The 15,616-nt window shown below is 42.2% G+C and overlaps 2 protein-coding genes across 6 annotated transcripts in view; both read right to left on the reverse strand.

Moving 5' to 3' along the window:
• WDR19 (WD repeat domain 19) overlaps positions 1-2,657 on the reverse strand; it is a 40,312-nt gene extending 37,655 nt beyond the window's left edge. Inside the window, exon 1 of one of the 3 annotated variants that reach the window (XM_079989629.1) lies at positions 2,534-2,657. In XM_079989629.1, coding sequence (XP_079845755.1) covers positions 2,534-2,539 — 6 coding nt within the window. In that variant the 5' untranslated portion in view covers positions 2,540-2,657. Of the gene's footprint in view, positions 1-1,899; positions 1,916-2,265; positions 2,421-2,533 lie in introns of those variants that run through there. The other 2 variants (XM_079989631.1, XM_079989630.1) reach the window with 2 other exon arrangements.
• A 7,203-nt stretch (positions 2,658-9,860) lies between these two features.
• KLHL5 (kelch like family member 5) overlaps positions 9,861-15,616 on the reverse strand; it is a 52,017-nt gene continuing 46,261 nt past the window's right edge. For all 3 annotated transcript variants that reach the window (XM_079989702.1, XM_079989703.1, XM_079989701.1), the window contains 4 exons: positions 15,391-15,553; positions 14,091-14,303; positions 12,875-13,046; positions 9,861-11,233 (listed from right to left, as the gene is read on the reverse strand). In XM_079989702.1, coding sequence (XP_079845828.1) covers positions 11,177-11,233; positions 12,875-13,046; positions 14,091-14,303; positions 15,391-15,553 — 605 coding nt within the window. In that variant the 3' untranslated portion in view covers positions 9,861-11,176. The remainder of the gene's footprint in view (positions 11,234-12,874; positions 13,047-14,090; positions 14,304-15,390; positions 15,554-15,616) is intronic.

Consider the following 15,616-nt stretch of genomic DNA (forward strand, 5'->3'; position numbering starts at 1 on the left):
GACTTCCCAGCTTGATGCCTTCTAGATGTTTTGGACTACTGTTTTCATCATCCCTGGCATGCGGTCATGGTGGTTGGGATGATGGGATTTATAGTCCAAAACATTTTGGGAAACCTGCTTTAATTTATCCAGTATAAATGTCACTTAACTAAGTGGTGGGAGGACCGCTTGTATCAGTAATAGTACATGTAGAAATGTATGCTTTACACCCCGAGGGTTTCCTCCAGTGTAAAGGAAAACAATATACTGGAAAGCTGGGCAGTAAATAGCACAGGAAGACTGTATCAAAGGAGAGAATGAAGCACCATAGGAAGAAAACTCAAGGCATGTATTTTGGCTTTATTGCATCTTCCCTAATTTCAGTTCTACTCTTCCCGCCCATATATCTATTGCAGCAGAAGACAGAGACAGCAGGCAAAATGGGTAGAAGCTGAAAGACATATTTCATATTGAAGATTACTGAGGAACAGTTCTCTGGGAGTGTTTGTTATAAAAATAAGAACAGACTTGAGTACAGAGAGGCCTGAGAGTGCAAGCATATGCCATGCAACCAATTTTCAGTAACTGAAGCAACCCTTACTGGAATTCCTAGCACTAATTCCAAAAGAACAGCTTCCCGCAGTTCTTGCTCCAAAATCCTTAATGGAAATGGAAAAAAATACCAGTGAAGAGGAAACACAGAATCCATATACACTTTGCAGCAAGATCTGTGAAGAGGACTAATGGTAACTGGTATGTTCTGCAAGTCTCATATATATAGGCAGTGATAATTTCATGCTGGGGTTCTGTTCCTGGCCCCCATGTACGTCCGTAGAGCACATATAAATGTTCCCTGTCCCGTTCCGTCCCCCTATTCTGCCTTTTTCTAGGTCCAAAAGGACCCACACATCAGTGATTGCACATCAATTGGATGCGCCTAAAATGGTTGCTGTCTGTATTCTGATTCTCCTCTGATGCTCCATTTCTCAGGTGTATTCTCCAGTTGGAGAAAAAGCAGTTAAATAGCAATCGGCTCAAAGGAATTCCTCTTCAAGGTACATCTTGTAAACCTTTTAAATATACATGCTTTAAAGTTGTCTGAGAAGCAGACAAATTATTATAAGCAGTACACACACACACACACTTACATCTATCCATATGACAACATAAAGAAAAATAAGTTGCTTTGCGTATGCTTTTCTTCAATAAGACCTCTTAGGATTGTTAGATGTTTAGATACCCAAAAGAATAACTGTTTTCTATGGCAAAAAAAAGTCTTGGAGGGTTTAATTTCTCCCAGGGCTCATTGTCAGATGTATTTTGATTTTCACTACTGTTGCTCAGCTCCAGAACATAAGATGCAAATTAAAGTACCCCAAGCAAATGGAAAGTGTTTTCCTCACTAAACATTCCCCACTCATCTGGGATTAAGGGGAAGATCAGAAGTACTTTGGTTGACAAAATCAACAAAAAAAAAATTGAGAAAAGAAGCACTTTCAGCCCCAGCAACACTTTTTCTAGAAATTAAGCACTCTCTCTGAAATCTATAAAATTCATTTTGGTTTAATCCTCCAGGGGTCTACTCAAAAAATAAGTCCAACTAAGGTTAATGTGGCTTACCCCTAGGTATATAGTATTGCAGCTTCAATCTAGCACAGACTTTTGTAGTGGAAGACTACATTTCTGTCAGTTATAATAAAGCAGCCTTTTCCTGCCAGAACAGATTAAAACCAGCTAGCTAGCAAAAGGTACCCAAAAGGCATTTCCCCCCTAAATTAGCAATATTTTCCAGAACAAGATTTGAATGCTAGTCAAATGATGATCCTAGTCCTCGTGAGAGCGGCCACATTTTTCTGTCGGATATGGTGCACTTTCTTTTCTTTTTAAATAGATATATAATGCTGCATCTCTAAACGTCACCTGTTGAATAATCACTTGCCACCTTTGGAGAAGATTGGAAAACCTTTATTGAATATATGGGAAATAACTGCACAGCTGAAAACGCTGGCAGCCTTAATATAAAATCAACAGGGGAAGTAAGTTTTGATGGATGTGGCAATGGAATACCGAATGGGATAGTTTTTGTAAAATAGGCAGGGATTTGGATCTTCTCTCTCTCTTTCTCTCTCTCCAATCCGTTGCCACACAGCTGTGACAGGCGGAGGCCAATGCATAGTTTGTTTGTTTTTTCTGGCAGGGTCCTGCGTGGCAGGTAATATTATTATTTCAAACCCCCCGCCAAAAAGCCCAATAATCTCCCCAATATCCAACAGGCGATGACTCCACCTGCTGAACGTCTGCCTGTCGCGAAGCTTTTGAAGGCACAGAGAGCCCGGGAGAAAAAGTGAACAGCCCTAAAAGTCCTTGAAGGGGACCTTCGTGCTGCGCTTCCCCCCGCGGAAGGCGTGAAGGGGAGCGGCCAAGAGGAGCCCCGAGAAGCGGCCCCCACGGGCGGCGGGGCTGCTCTGCCTAATAATAGGCCTCCCGGCCCACCCCTGAGGCACAGCGTTGCTTGCGCGCGCCACCCAACCGCCGCTCTCCCTCAGGGCCTCACCTGCATCTTTCGCCTTCGCTGTGGCGTTGTTTAAACGGGGCTGTTTAAAAGGGGTGTGAGGGAGGGCAACGGGCGGAGTGCGCATGCGCGCTCAACTGCCTCCACCGCGTCCGCGTCACCCAGGAGATCGCAGCCGCAGAGGCACGAAAAAAGAAGAGTCGCGCGCCGATGACCTGAAGAAGGCGCTTCCTGGTTCGCGTCTCGAGAAGCCGTTTTCAACAGAGCCCAGTGGCGGAAGTCTTGGGTGTTCAGTCCCCGCCCAACAAAAAAGGAGCAGCAAAGATATGGGAGGTTCTGTTTGTTGAAAGCTTTACGTAGGAAAGCATTGTTTGCTATTTCTCAATGTATCTGCTAGTGGCGTGACAGTAAAAGGCTTGCAGGGTTTCATATTGAGAGCCCCGGATTGTTGTTGTTTGGTCGTGTCCGACTCTTCGTGACCCCCTGGACCAGAGCACGCCAGGCACTTCTGTCTTCCACTGCCTCCCCCAGTTTGGTCAAACTCATGCTGGTAGCTTCGAGAACACTGTCCAACCATCTCGTCCTCTATCGTCCCCTTCTCCTTGTGCCCTCCATCTTTCCCAACATCAGGGTCTTTTCCAGGGAATCTTCTCTTCTCATGAGGTGGCCAAAGTATTGGAGCCTCAACTTCAGGATCTGTCCTTCCAGTGAGCACTCAGGGCTGATTTCCTTCAGAATGGAGAGGTTTGATCTTCTTGCAGTCCATGGGACTCTCAAGAGTCTCCTCCAGCACCAGAATTCAAAAGCATCAATTCTTCGGCGATCAGCCTTCTTTATGGTCCAGCTCTCACTTCCATACATCACTACTGGGAAAACCATAGCTTTAACTATACGAACCTTTGATGGCAAGGTGAGGTCTCTGCTTTTTAAGATGCTGTCCAGGTTTGTCATTGCTTTCCTCCCAAGAAGCAGGCGTCTTTCAATTTCGTGGTTGCTGTCATCATCTGCAGTGATCATGGAGCCCAAGAAAGTAAAATCTCTCGCTGCCTCCATTTCTTCCCCTTCTATTTGCCAGGAGGTGATGGGCCCAGTGGCCACGATCTTCGTTTTTTTGATGTTGAGCTTCAGACCATATTTTGCACTCTCCTCTTTCACCCTCATTAAAAGGTTATTTTAATGGTATTATATACCATTTAATGGTATATAATAACTTTTAATGGTAATATATACTGGGTATAGGGCGGTATATATAATAATGGGTGGGGGACCCCGTGTTGAGATTCCTCCCTTGCAGGGGGTTGGATGGATGACCCTCTGGATCCCTCCCACCTCTGCAGTGCAGCCCTGCCAATCCAAATTCCGATGCAAGTAGTCGCATAGGTGCCCACTCCCTGGGGTGCCCACGCACCCACAAAATTCCCCATTAAGGGGCCGGGCACCCACAAATTTCTGTACCCCTGGGCCATGCACGCTGCATGGCACCCACGATCGTGGGGCCAAGTTGGCATTCCTGGCAGCAGGGCCGGATTTAGGTTTGATGAGCCCAAAGCTACTGAAGATAATGGGGCCCTTTATATATCCAGCTCAAAAGTACATAAAAGTGCAAGTAGATAAATAGGTACCGCTCCGGCAGGAAGGTAAACGACGCTTCCATGCACTGCTCTGGTTTGCCAGAAGCGGCTTAGTCATGCTGGCCACATGACCCGGAAGCTGTACGCCGGCTCCCATGGCCAGTAAAGTGAGATGAGCGCCGCAACCCCAGAGTCGGCCACGACTGGACCTAATGGTCAGGGGTCCCTTTACCTTTATATGTCCAGCTGTCCTTTGTCAACAACAAATTGTCACTGTTTTTTGTGTTTTTACCATGCTATATGGTAATTTATGGACATAGTGGGTACCTAAATCCATTTGCACATAACAAAATATGTATTTTATCAATGTAATTGTTGAACTGAAATACAATTAAGTATATTAATAGTGAATTTTTTTTGGGGGGGGGCAAGAGAGTGGAGCCCTAAGCTATAGGTTGTTTAGCTTATACGTAAATCCGGCACTGCCTGGCAGCCAGTTACAGTGCAGCTGAAAGAAACCACCTTACCACAACCCTGCAATGTAGTCTACTGACGGTTGATGTAGTCCAACAACTCTGTGATGTAGGTCTATGCCTTGTGCAGGTTGGTCCAAGAGAGGAGCATAGAATAATAGAATTGTAGAGTTGGAAGGGACCACAGGGTTCATCTAGTCCAACTCCCTGCAGTGCAGGAATTTCTTTGTCCAGTGTGGGGCTTGAACCCACGACCCTGAGGTTAAGAGCCTTATGTTCTACTGACTGAGCTGTCCCAGTGGATGGCATGCAGAATTCGGCAGTATTATAACCCCCAAGTTGCACACTGGAGAGCTTTGTTTAGGGGGGCAGTCACAAAGGACACTGCGCCCACTATTAAAGTTGTGGGGGCTGGGACCAGTTTGGATTCCCAACCAAAACTCCTTACAAAACACTTCCTCATATCGCTGCAAATCCAGGGCTCAGGTTCATGCAGAAGCCTTGTTTGTCCCAAACTGGCTAGACTGAATTACAGTGTTCAAACTGGATGGGCACCATACAGACATATATGCCAGCTGGTATCTGTGTTGGATTTGAAATTGTTGTTATAGATGCCGTTGTTTTAATATATGCTTATACTGTCCTGTGAAATTGCTTCAGGGTGCTTCATAGGAAGCAATTCATAAATTAAATAAGTAATATTTAGTATTTGGTTGGAATGGCTTGCTACATATTGTAGTTTTTATCAATGTACTTTTCCTTTCACAGTGATTTCAACTCCAAATAAATACCCTCCCCCATTTTTCACTCAGATTATGCTACATTGAGAAATGTAAATTATTGGAGAAAGCCTAGTATCTTTTTGAATAACCACCACTTGTTTCTACATATTTTTTGCAATCTGTATTATAGGAGATAAAATATCTGACTTCTTTCTAAACGTGGATGCCAGTGTATAGTCCTTTCAGTAAACCTAATACAGATTAGGATGGTCTCCCTTCTCCACTTACAGTAAATCGTGTGTTTTAAGACACATTATTTGTGATGACATACATTGGATAACCTCATTCTTTCTCCCTGAAATCTGGTTTATACTGTGTGTGATCTGCCTGAAAGGCACCTGCATTAATTTTTCTAAAAATATATTCTATTTTTAAAAATTGATCGGAGAATATGAATTGGAATCCCATGAATTATATACATTAGTCGAGTTATATATTCATTTTAAGTTCCTGAACATTCCCCCTAAGAATCAGCATGTGCCACAATATCAGTATCATTTTAAAAACATCCACTTTTATTTAAGATTTATATGTCCTTCAGCAATGTTTCAAAATGGTTTACGAAAACACCATAATAACCATGTTCTATTAACCATGTCACAGAAGTTACTAGTGAGGGGGAATCCCCATGTATTTGAGATTATTTCCCTTCCATTTGAAGAGCCACTTAAAAACAAGTATTTCATGGTACTCTTGCCTAAATCCCCAATTGCATTTAGGAAAGTGTGTGTAGTTGTGAAGGAATCCTGTCTGTTTAAATTGTGCTTTAACAGGCATTGTGCATTGCATTCTGTTGTGTTGTAATGTGCAGTGGAATGTGTTTGATTAATGAGGTTTTCTGTCCGGTCAGGTGAAAGTTGCTTTAACTGCCATGGCAGATGTTAACTGACAACGGAGGAGCGGTTGGAGGTAGAACTCTCAGTATGCAAAAGGATAGAACATGTGCACATTCCGATTGGTAGTTGCAGGTCTAGAATTCTTGGTTATACTATGTGATTGGCTGCCCTGGCCTGAAAAAAGCATATATATAGCTGGGTGTTGCTGGTCAGTCAGTCAGTCCCTGTTGGTTGGTGCTTGGTGGACATCCAGAAGAGAAGAACCGAGAAAGACCTGAGAGGAAGGCAGAGTGGTTTCATGGTAGAACGCTTGCTATGGCAGCTGAATCGCTTGATTTAGGCTGAGGTAGGGCTGCCATGGGATGCGGTTAGCGTTGTGGGTTAAAACCACAGAGCCTAGGACTTGCCGATCAGAAGGTTGGCGGTTCAAATCCGCGCAATGGGGTGAGGTGCCGTTGCTTGGTCCCTGCTCCTGCCAACTTAGTAGTTTGAAAGCACCTCAAAGTGCAAGTAGATAAATAGGTACCACTCCGACGGGAAGGTAAACGGCATTTCTGTGTGCTGCTCTGGTTCGCCAGAAGTGGCTTAGTCATGCTGGCCACATGACCCGGAAGCTGTATGCCGGCTCCCTCGGCCAATAAAGCGAGATGAGCGCCGCAACCCCAGAGTCAGTCACGACTGGACCTAATGGGCAGGGGTCCCTTTACCTTTAGGGCTGCTATACATCCTGGTTTTCCTGTACACATCTGGGAATTGGACTTGAAAATGGCATCCGGGCAGATTTTCGCTGAATTGGCAAAATGTTCAGGAAAATCTGAATGTATGACAAGTAGGGTGATTAATTTTATTTTTAAAAAAGCTTTGTGAAAAAGCCCAAAAATGTGTGTGGGGGGGGGAGCACAACTTTGACAAAAAAAAAAAAGCTCAGATATTTTTTCTGGATTTTCACTTTTGGGAATACGGCAACCCTAGCTGAGAAGACACGGGGAAACCTGTCTACAATGCTGAGAGTGAAGCAGCGAAAAACCGTTTGGAATGCAAGGTTCTAATACAGGGGTCAGCAAGGTTTATCTTGCCTAGGCTGGATCGGTCCCGCGGAGATCCCTCTATGGGCCGGACCGTGCACGCGATTTTTGGCGTCTGCACGTGCGCACCTGCAGTTTTTGGTGTCTGCGCGTCCGCAGATGCGATTTTTTGTGCCACGGAAGCAAGTCCCCACACTGTGCTGGTTTAGCGCAGCTCGGTTTGGGGGCTGGTGAAATAACCTCCGCGGGCTGCTTCCGGCCCATGGGCCTTGGGTTGCTGACCCATTCTAATGCCTTGTAGGACAGCCAAAGGATGAACCTAGGAGACGTACAGTATAGGAAAAGTAGGTTTGTGGTTCAGTAGGCCAGTAGGGGTGAAACAGAAGCTTCAACAATTTCCTCAGTTAGTGTTGGTGAGGCTTAACTGGGTTAGAATCATAGAATTGTAGAGTTGGAAGATACTCATCTAGTACAATCTGCAAGAGTGTCTTAACAGGGTAACTATAGTAACTTGCTTTCTGAAAGTGTCTTGGGCCAATAACACCTATTTACTCTGGCTCCAGTGCATTCCTACAACTGGTGTTGGAGGATGAGTACTTGTGACGTTAGCCACAATCCATATCTATCCTAGTGTTTTCCCTCAAACCAGCTTCTAGCTGATTTAGAAACATAAGCCACACTCTGTGGTTAAGCTGAGAGGTGTATATTTGAGATGGCCATTGCATATGACAGCTTCATGGGGAGGAGTGTGTGGTGGGGGTTGCAGGGACAGGGAAACCAAACAGGCAGTACACATAGGGGGTGAAGATATCCCTGCTCCCTCCCTGGTGTAAAGTAACATAAACATGTGAATAGAGACCACCTTACTGCATTTCAAGCCACTAATGTGGGTTTAGAAAGGGTGCAAAATAAACTGTTGGTATTTAAAGGGACAGAAGCAAGATGAGTGTGTGTGTATACCTGTTTAAAAATTGTATGTATTAATGCTAAGTGTTGCTGTCTACTCCCTTCAATCAGTACCCAACCAACCATAAAATTTTGAAACCGGAGGTCCATTTTGGCATGCACGCGGGTATTTGTTTACCTATGCGTGCACACCTTTTGAACTTATTTTATTTTTGAAATACTAACAGATTTACACAAAAGAGCAATAATAAATAAATGTGTGTGTTGCTCCAGGCCAGGGAAGGATTTGGAGTTGCTTCTATGAAAGACTGCCTTTTCCTTTCCTGCTTCCTGTACCAGCAAGGGCAAATCTTATTTTTAATGCAGCTTATCAGTGCAAGAACAGCTTGTGCAAAAGAGCTGTTTTGATTAAAAAAAAAATACTGCAAATGTGTCTTTAGTAACAACTATTGAAAAATGGTAGGTTGCATACTCTCATTTGAGCTGATAGAAACAGAATGTAAGTAGGGGGTGCAGCAATGCATGGTACCTGAAATGTTGTTTTTTTAAAGCACCCCAGCCACACAGTGCATCCACATTTGAGCAACACGCAATTTTATAATAGATTTTCTTCCCTTAACGAATCATCCGTAGATCTGGAAAATCCAAATTTCCTGGAGGGAGGCTACAGGCTGCCGCTTGGATGAGGCCAATGTCATGTGCTTGCTGGGGTGGAGGAGGGAAGACATAAAAGCAGCATCAAATCCACATTAAACTCCAGTGTAGATGAACCCTTAATGTTGTTTTCAATGCATTAAAAAAATTGGTGGCTAAGACTGCTCAAGGTAAAACTACATAAGAAGTTATCTAGATGTCAAAACCTGGGTGCAGTCACAACCCAGAACGTGTAACAGGAGTAGTGACCACTGCCTGAAGACTTGGCCTTCTGCCATTAATAGATGGCAGGAGAATTTAGCCCAAGTGACATGCTTCTGCAGTGCCAATAGTGTGCTTTTTTGCACCCACTCCATCACAGGTGCCACCCTTCTGTTTTGATAAAGTAGATTACGCTATGTAATTTAGAGCAATGTTTTGGGCAACCTTTTCCACATCTATACATCGGACTCTGCAAACATCTGTTTTTGGACAACTACCCTTATACAGTGGTGCCCTGCAAGACGAATGCCTCGCAAGACGAAAAACCCGCTAGACGAAAGGGTTTTCCGTTTTGGAGGCGCTTCGCAAAACGAATTTCCCTATGGGCTTGCTTCGCAAGACGAAATGTCTTGCGAGTTTTTCCAAGTTATTTTCCTCCCCCCCCCTTTTTCTAAGCCGCTAAGCTGCTTATCTGCTTATCCGCTAAACTGATAAGCCGCTAAAAGCCGCTAAAAGCCGCTAATAGTGCTAATCCGCTAAGCCGTCAATGGGCTTGCTTTGCAAGACAAAAAAACCGCTAGACGAAGAGAATCGCGGAACGGATTCTTTTCGTCTTGCGAGGCACCACTGTATGTGTATATTTATGCCAATGCATTTTTTTACCAAGCAGGTTTAATGTAAGGCAGCCATAACACTCATGCCAGCTCACCCCTTGCTAAATTTGGGTATTGGTTATGATACTTAACATGTGTGTGTGTGTACTTGTATGAATAAGGCATCACAAAATCATTTGTAAAATGATAACAAACAGGACAGGACTTATACACTGAAGTAGAATGCCATTTCCCCTTTAAACTAATAGTTAATTGTGAACTTCGAAGTTCAGAACTGTATTAAAAAATTACAAGTGTGCAAAGACTATTCGTCAGACACATTCCATTTACTTTCAGAAAAAAAAGAAATCCTTTAGTTTACATATTCAGATTTTTTCAAGATAAAGTACAACAGAATGTTACATAACATATTTGAACACGTAAGAAACAAGGCACAAAAGAAAATATAAAAGTTTCATAGAGCACTTGGAACACCCAAGTAATTCTGAGTAGTGTAACAAGTCAACATAAGGCAAATACTAAAGAAAATCTATTACAGTATTAAATAATTTAGTTACGCAAGTCTGATCCTTGGAAAGACTGTCAGTCTTTTTGGAAGGAGCTGAGCACCCCGAAAGGATGCACCAGTTGTAGGGTAATGCCCACTTTTTGCTAAAGGAACACTTGCTAAAAATGGCACGAGTTTTCACCTTATAAAAGTGTATTAAGATCTGTGCAAACTCCTCTTTCAAAGTAAATTAAAGTTAGCTACATATAATTTCAGATCATGGAATGCTTCAGAAACCACAAATGAAAGTCACTTTTAATGATGCATTAGAATGCACCCCTCAACTCCAACTTCTGAATTTCTTTCAGGAAGAAACTGCAATCAGGCTCAGAAAGATGAAATGATATATAAATATTTACAGAATAGAGAAAGTTCCATAAAAGATTAGAAAATCCAGTAAGTGTGGTGGATGCTGAAAAGCTCTTGAAGAAAGTATCCTATAGAACAAACACTTCCATAGCATACTAAGACAATAATGAAAGTGAGGCTTTGGTTAAAAAACAAAGGCTGCAAAATGTCAGCTGTGGTGAGAAGAGTTCAAGCATCAAATGTATAGCATTTCCCACGCAAGAGGTACCCTTGATACTCTGATTCCATCTGCATTTGGTTTGTCTTTGTACCATGTAAAAATAGTAACAATAATATTCCAATAGTCAAGACAAATTATTTGGAATGAAAGCAATGTCAATACCTGCATCCTGAACATGCCAAAAACATATATGGAAATGGAAAGGAAATGGTACTGTGCCCAGGCTTATTACAACAAAGAGCTCAGGGCCTCCTAGAGCAAGAACCAAAATTTGTAAGCGCCAATTATTTTTCAGTTGCCACATTTCTAATGTAACCTGCCAGCTGGCTGCAGAGTATTCCATTACAAATAAATGTACATAAATTGCATTTCTCATTTTTAAAAAGTGCATAATGTTGGTCCGTTTTTAATTAAAAAACATTTTAGCTAATAGATTAAGACCAAACTCTTTGCCCTGTGAAGATACACAGTACCTTATATGATTATAATTTAGTAACTTGGGGGCACCCCCCCCCCGAGTCTATAGAAGAGAAGGATATCTTTGTAATTAGAGCTTTACAGTCACGACACATGCCCCAGCTCTTCCGAGGCACAATGGTGCAACCTGTAATGGTGAGAAGAAGGTGGAAAAGGGTCAGTGACAAAGCACGCAAATATTTTATTTTAAAAAATTAGAGCCACAGTAATATGAATGTTGAGCAAGAGAACGAATCACTTGCTACCTATTTTTCAATCTGTGCTTAATTTGAGCCAGAGGTCACCTGGACTCAACCCCATCGTTTTTAAAATATAATGTCAAAGCTCAATTATATAAATTATGGAGCAGGATATTAATACAGGGCATAGGTTTCCTGTTAGCAGGGACAGGAAGATTATACTTTTTATGTCACCTTTTGCATACATCAGATCAAGGGTACGCTACCTTCTAGGATTTCAGGGGCCATATTCCAGCCATGGTTACGGTCACAGAATCATAGAGTTGGAAGGGACCCCAGGGGTCAACTAGTCCAACCCCCTGCAATGCAACAATCTCAACTAAAGTATCTGTGGCAGATGGCCATTCAACCTCTGTTTAAAAACCTCCAAGGAAGGAGAGAATCTACCACTTCTCAAGGGAGTCTGTTCCACTAACAGCTCTTACTGTTAGAGAGCTCTTCTTTCCAGAGGTAAACATGGACAGAGCAACTCTGTTCTTCATTCATTCAAGCAAGAGGCATTACCAGAGTTCAAGGACATATTCCATCTAGGCAAAAACGTGGAGGATACCTGGCCAAGGAGGAGCTGTGGCCAGAGAGAGGCTTGGACAACTGCATTTAGTCCCTGGGCATGAGGTGCCCCTACATTAGAATTATTTTGCTGGGTCTACAGAGAAAAACTTGATTACTTAGCTAGAACAAAAAGAGCTACTTCTAAGTTTAGATTTCATGTGCACTTTCCAGTGGTAGCCACTGGATATGAAATGGCTACCTATCCTGTGGCAGATGGTAAGGTTTGCTGTGTGCTCCCAAGCTGGATAAAAATGGGAGTGATTCTGCATATATGTAGAATGCTTTCACCACATATCTGTCGTCACATACAGATGGTGAATATTTGAGATATGGAATCAGTTTTTTGGTAGGCTTGAGTTCCAGTACTTCCCATTTTAAATAATCACATTTCCCTTTTCTTCCACCTTTCTTTCAGAAAGCATGTAGGAAAGGACAGAGGCTTGGTTGCACCAGGAAAAGAAGATGTTGGCCATGCTGCTCAAATCATATGTAGGGAGGGGCAGGAAGTAGCAGAACAATCAGAAGTCTGTTCATGATGGATGGCTCAGTCAGTGGAGCATGAAACTCTTAATCTCTGGGTCACAGGTTGAAGCCCCACATTAGGCAAAAGATTCCTGCATTGCAGGGCTTTGGACTAGATGACCCTCAAGGTTCCTTTCAGCCCTACAGTTCTGTGATTCTTATTTACACATGGTTTCACTTACTCACCTGGGATGACTGAATTTGAGCTGAAGGCAGGCTTCCAAAAGAGGCTGAGATTACTCTTAAAAACAGCAACATTTGAACACTGATGTTGCCTTCTACTAACTGAGATGATGGAGCCAACTACCTGCTATTGACTACTATGACTTGGAGTGGCTCTCCCAAGGTCACAGAGAGCTCTGCCAGCCAGACTTGCTATGGGATCACCTTGAACAGAAGATGCCAGAAATTCAACCCACCATTGATGTATGAACCCTCCAAACTTTAAGCAATACCTGTGTCCACTCATTTGTCTGGGGGTCATAAGACTCCACTGTGTTAAGGTAGGTCTGTCCGTCATATCCCCCAACAGCATACAATCTGTCTCCAAGAAGGCAGACTCCCACTGCATCTCTGCTGATGCTCATGGAAGCTACGGCAGTCCACATATCAGTTTTGGGATCATACCTGAATTAAAAACAACAGCGTAAGGGTTAGCTCCATATGTATGAAGTTCTGCCAAGAGAGTATTATATATGCTATTCTAATTTTTCCTGTTACTCCACACCCCATATAGTATTTCAGAACTTCTTCTGACTGATTTCATTGTAACTTCACTTAGATCTTTTGCTTTCTATCATCACTGTTGGTACCGTTCTTACACATACACAGACCCTGATTGGAAGTGCATTCCCGGCAAGCTATTTGTCAAATTGAGAACATGTTCATCCTACCCCTTAACACATTTATCTGAATCAGCTTAATCCACTTTTCCCCATTTTGTCCAAAATGAAGATCTGTGGTTTAATGCCATGGTCCGACATAATGTTTTCAGACACTGAGCCACGTCTCCCCATTTTGGACATAATGGAGAACTGTAGTTTTAAGCTAACCAAGATATGAATAACAAACAGGAGAGCAGAGGAATGAAAGCACAGGCCTGGTGCTCATTGTTAGCTTATTAAACTGATTTAGCAAGCCAGGAATCTACATCTGAGCTGGGTGAGACGTATGATAGATTCTCTTGTTGCAGACTGCTTCTTGAAAACAAATTCTTTATAGAATTTGACATCTCTCATGTAATTTCTTTTTTGCTGCTTTATTTTTAAAATTAATAGCCTCCATAGAATTTGCACTTCTGTTTTGGTTAACTAATGTCTTTGTTTACTGACATTCTGACCCAAGCTGGTGGATTTTTACTACTATCCTTTTGGTTAACAGCATCTTGCCCAAAGCCACACAGCAAATCTCCAGTTGTGGTGAAACACAAACCCTGGCCCATGCCAAATCTTTCTGAATGGTGTCTCTTGCAACTGTTCTATAAAAAGTGCTACCATTGCAGAAATACTCCAAATCAATTGCTTCTACATAACCTGTATCTTTTACTTTTTACCTCCTTTTCTGCATCCTCCTGCACTATATGCTCAAGTGTTAAATGCAGATAATTTTAGGATGCTGTAAATGAGGGAAATGGGACAGTGAGAACCTTAAGTATCTTTATTGCGTTAATACCTTTCCACACAGTCAGACAGCCTGGATGTCAAGTTAGAAGCTGGTGCATCATGGCCTCCAATAGCATAGAGAAACCCATTCCAGGTGGTCACCCCAACGCCACCTCTTCGTTTTGACATCTGAGCACAGAGTGTCCACTTGTTAGTATGAGGATCAAAGCATTCTACAGATTTGAGACAAGAACTTCCATCTCGACCACCAACTGCGTATAACCTGTAAGCATACAAATACATGTATGAAATACTTTCTGAACACACACACACAAAATATTCAAGTAGGCATTGAATTAGATGGCTTACTGCAGAATAAAAATAGCATTAAGTCTAACACTTTAAGATCTTCCTCAGGGACAACGAAATCTGCTGCTGCCTTTGCTTCAGAGAGAACTCTCTTGGGATCCTATTTCTGAAAGAGTAAGTCTCACCCATTTTCTGATGCTTCTCTTAAAACCTACCTATAGTTTCTTGGTAACAAAGTAGCAGTTTTAAACAACAGCTTTGTCTCAATTCATTTCCACCTCAGTAGGTGGTGCAGCTTGTCCTTTGATGTTGCATTTAAATCTGAAAGTAATAATGTAATTCTAACCACATTAATGGGCTCATTTGTACAACAGATTTGAAAGTTTTATAAATGTTACATTTTTCATCCCATTACTTGTGTGGTTCTTTTCTATTTCTAAATAAACGAAGATGCAAAAAAACCCAAAAATATCAAAAAAGGAAGCATATAATTTATGAAAAAGTGCATTATAAAAAACAACACAGTAAGAGGGTTTCCTACAATGATAGCTATTCCGATACTTCAAGGAAGGAATAATATTTCTCAGAAGAAACAAGAACTTCTTGTTTTTCTTTCTTAAAGTGGATAAAATTGTCAGTTTCTCTTCAGCCATCTTACTGCTAAAGACAATTGCTTATGTTACCATTTGAGTTTTCAGGATTTTATACAGCATTATCAATTTGTTATTAAAAATACATTGCTAGATTTGACTAAGTCAAATTACTGGAACCATTTCTAGGACAAAAGAAGTCCTGCCTGCAGTCCTGAAACTATTAAACATCCAAGAGGAAATTAACAGTAAGGATTTAATGAGCACTGGATGTTTCCTGATACCCAATGAATATTTTAACAAGAAGTGGATAGGACAAAAACATGCATACACAGCATCATTCAAAAGCCAGACACGCTGAACTTCTGGTAGATGACATCTTTCCAGTGTTACTAAATTTCCTTTATATATGAGTTTTGAGTAAAATGTTATGGAATATTTGCCCTTATTTCTCTCTTTAGTCCTACTTACTTTCCACTTAATACTGCTACACCCACTGTGCTCCTTGGGGTTGACATACTAGCCACAAAGTTCCACTGGCGTGCCTGTGGATCCCATCTTTCGACGGTATTCAGATAGCTCCAGCCATCATGTCCTCCTACAGCATACATAGGACCTTCCAGTACTGCCACCCCTTTGAGTTAAGAAGACACTATTATTTCAGAATGTGAAATGGCCCAATTGTTTATGACATACC

This window comes from Podarcis cretensis, assembly GCF_951804945.1.
Source record: "Podarcis cretensis genome assembly, chromosome: 9".
Taxonomy (NCBI): domain Eukaryota; kingdom Metazoa; phylum Chordata; class Lepidosauria; order Squamata; family Lacertidae; genus Podarcis; species Podarcis cretensis.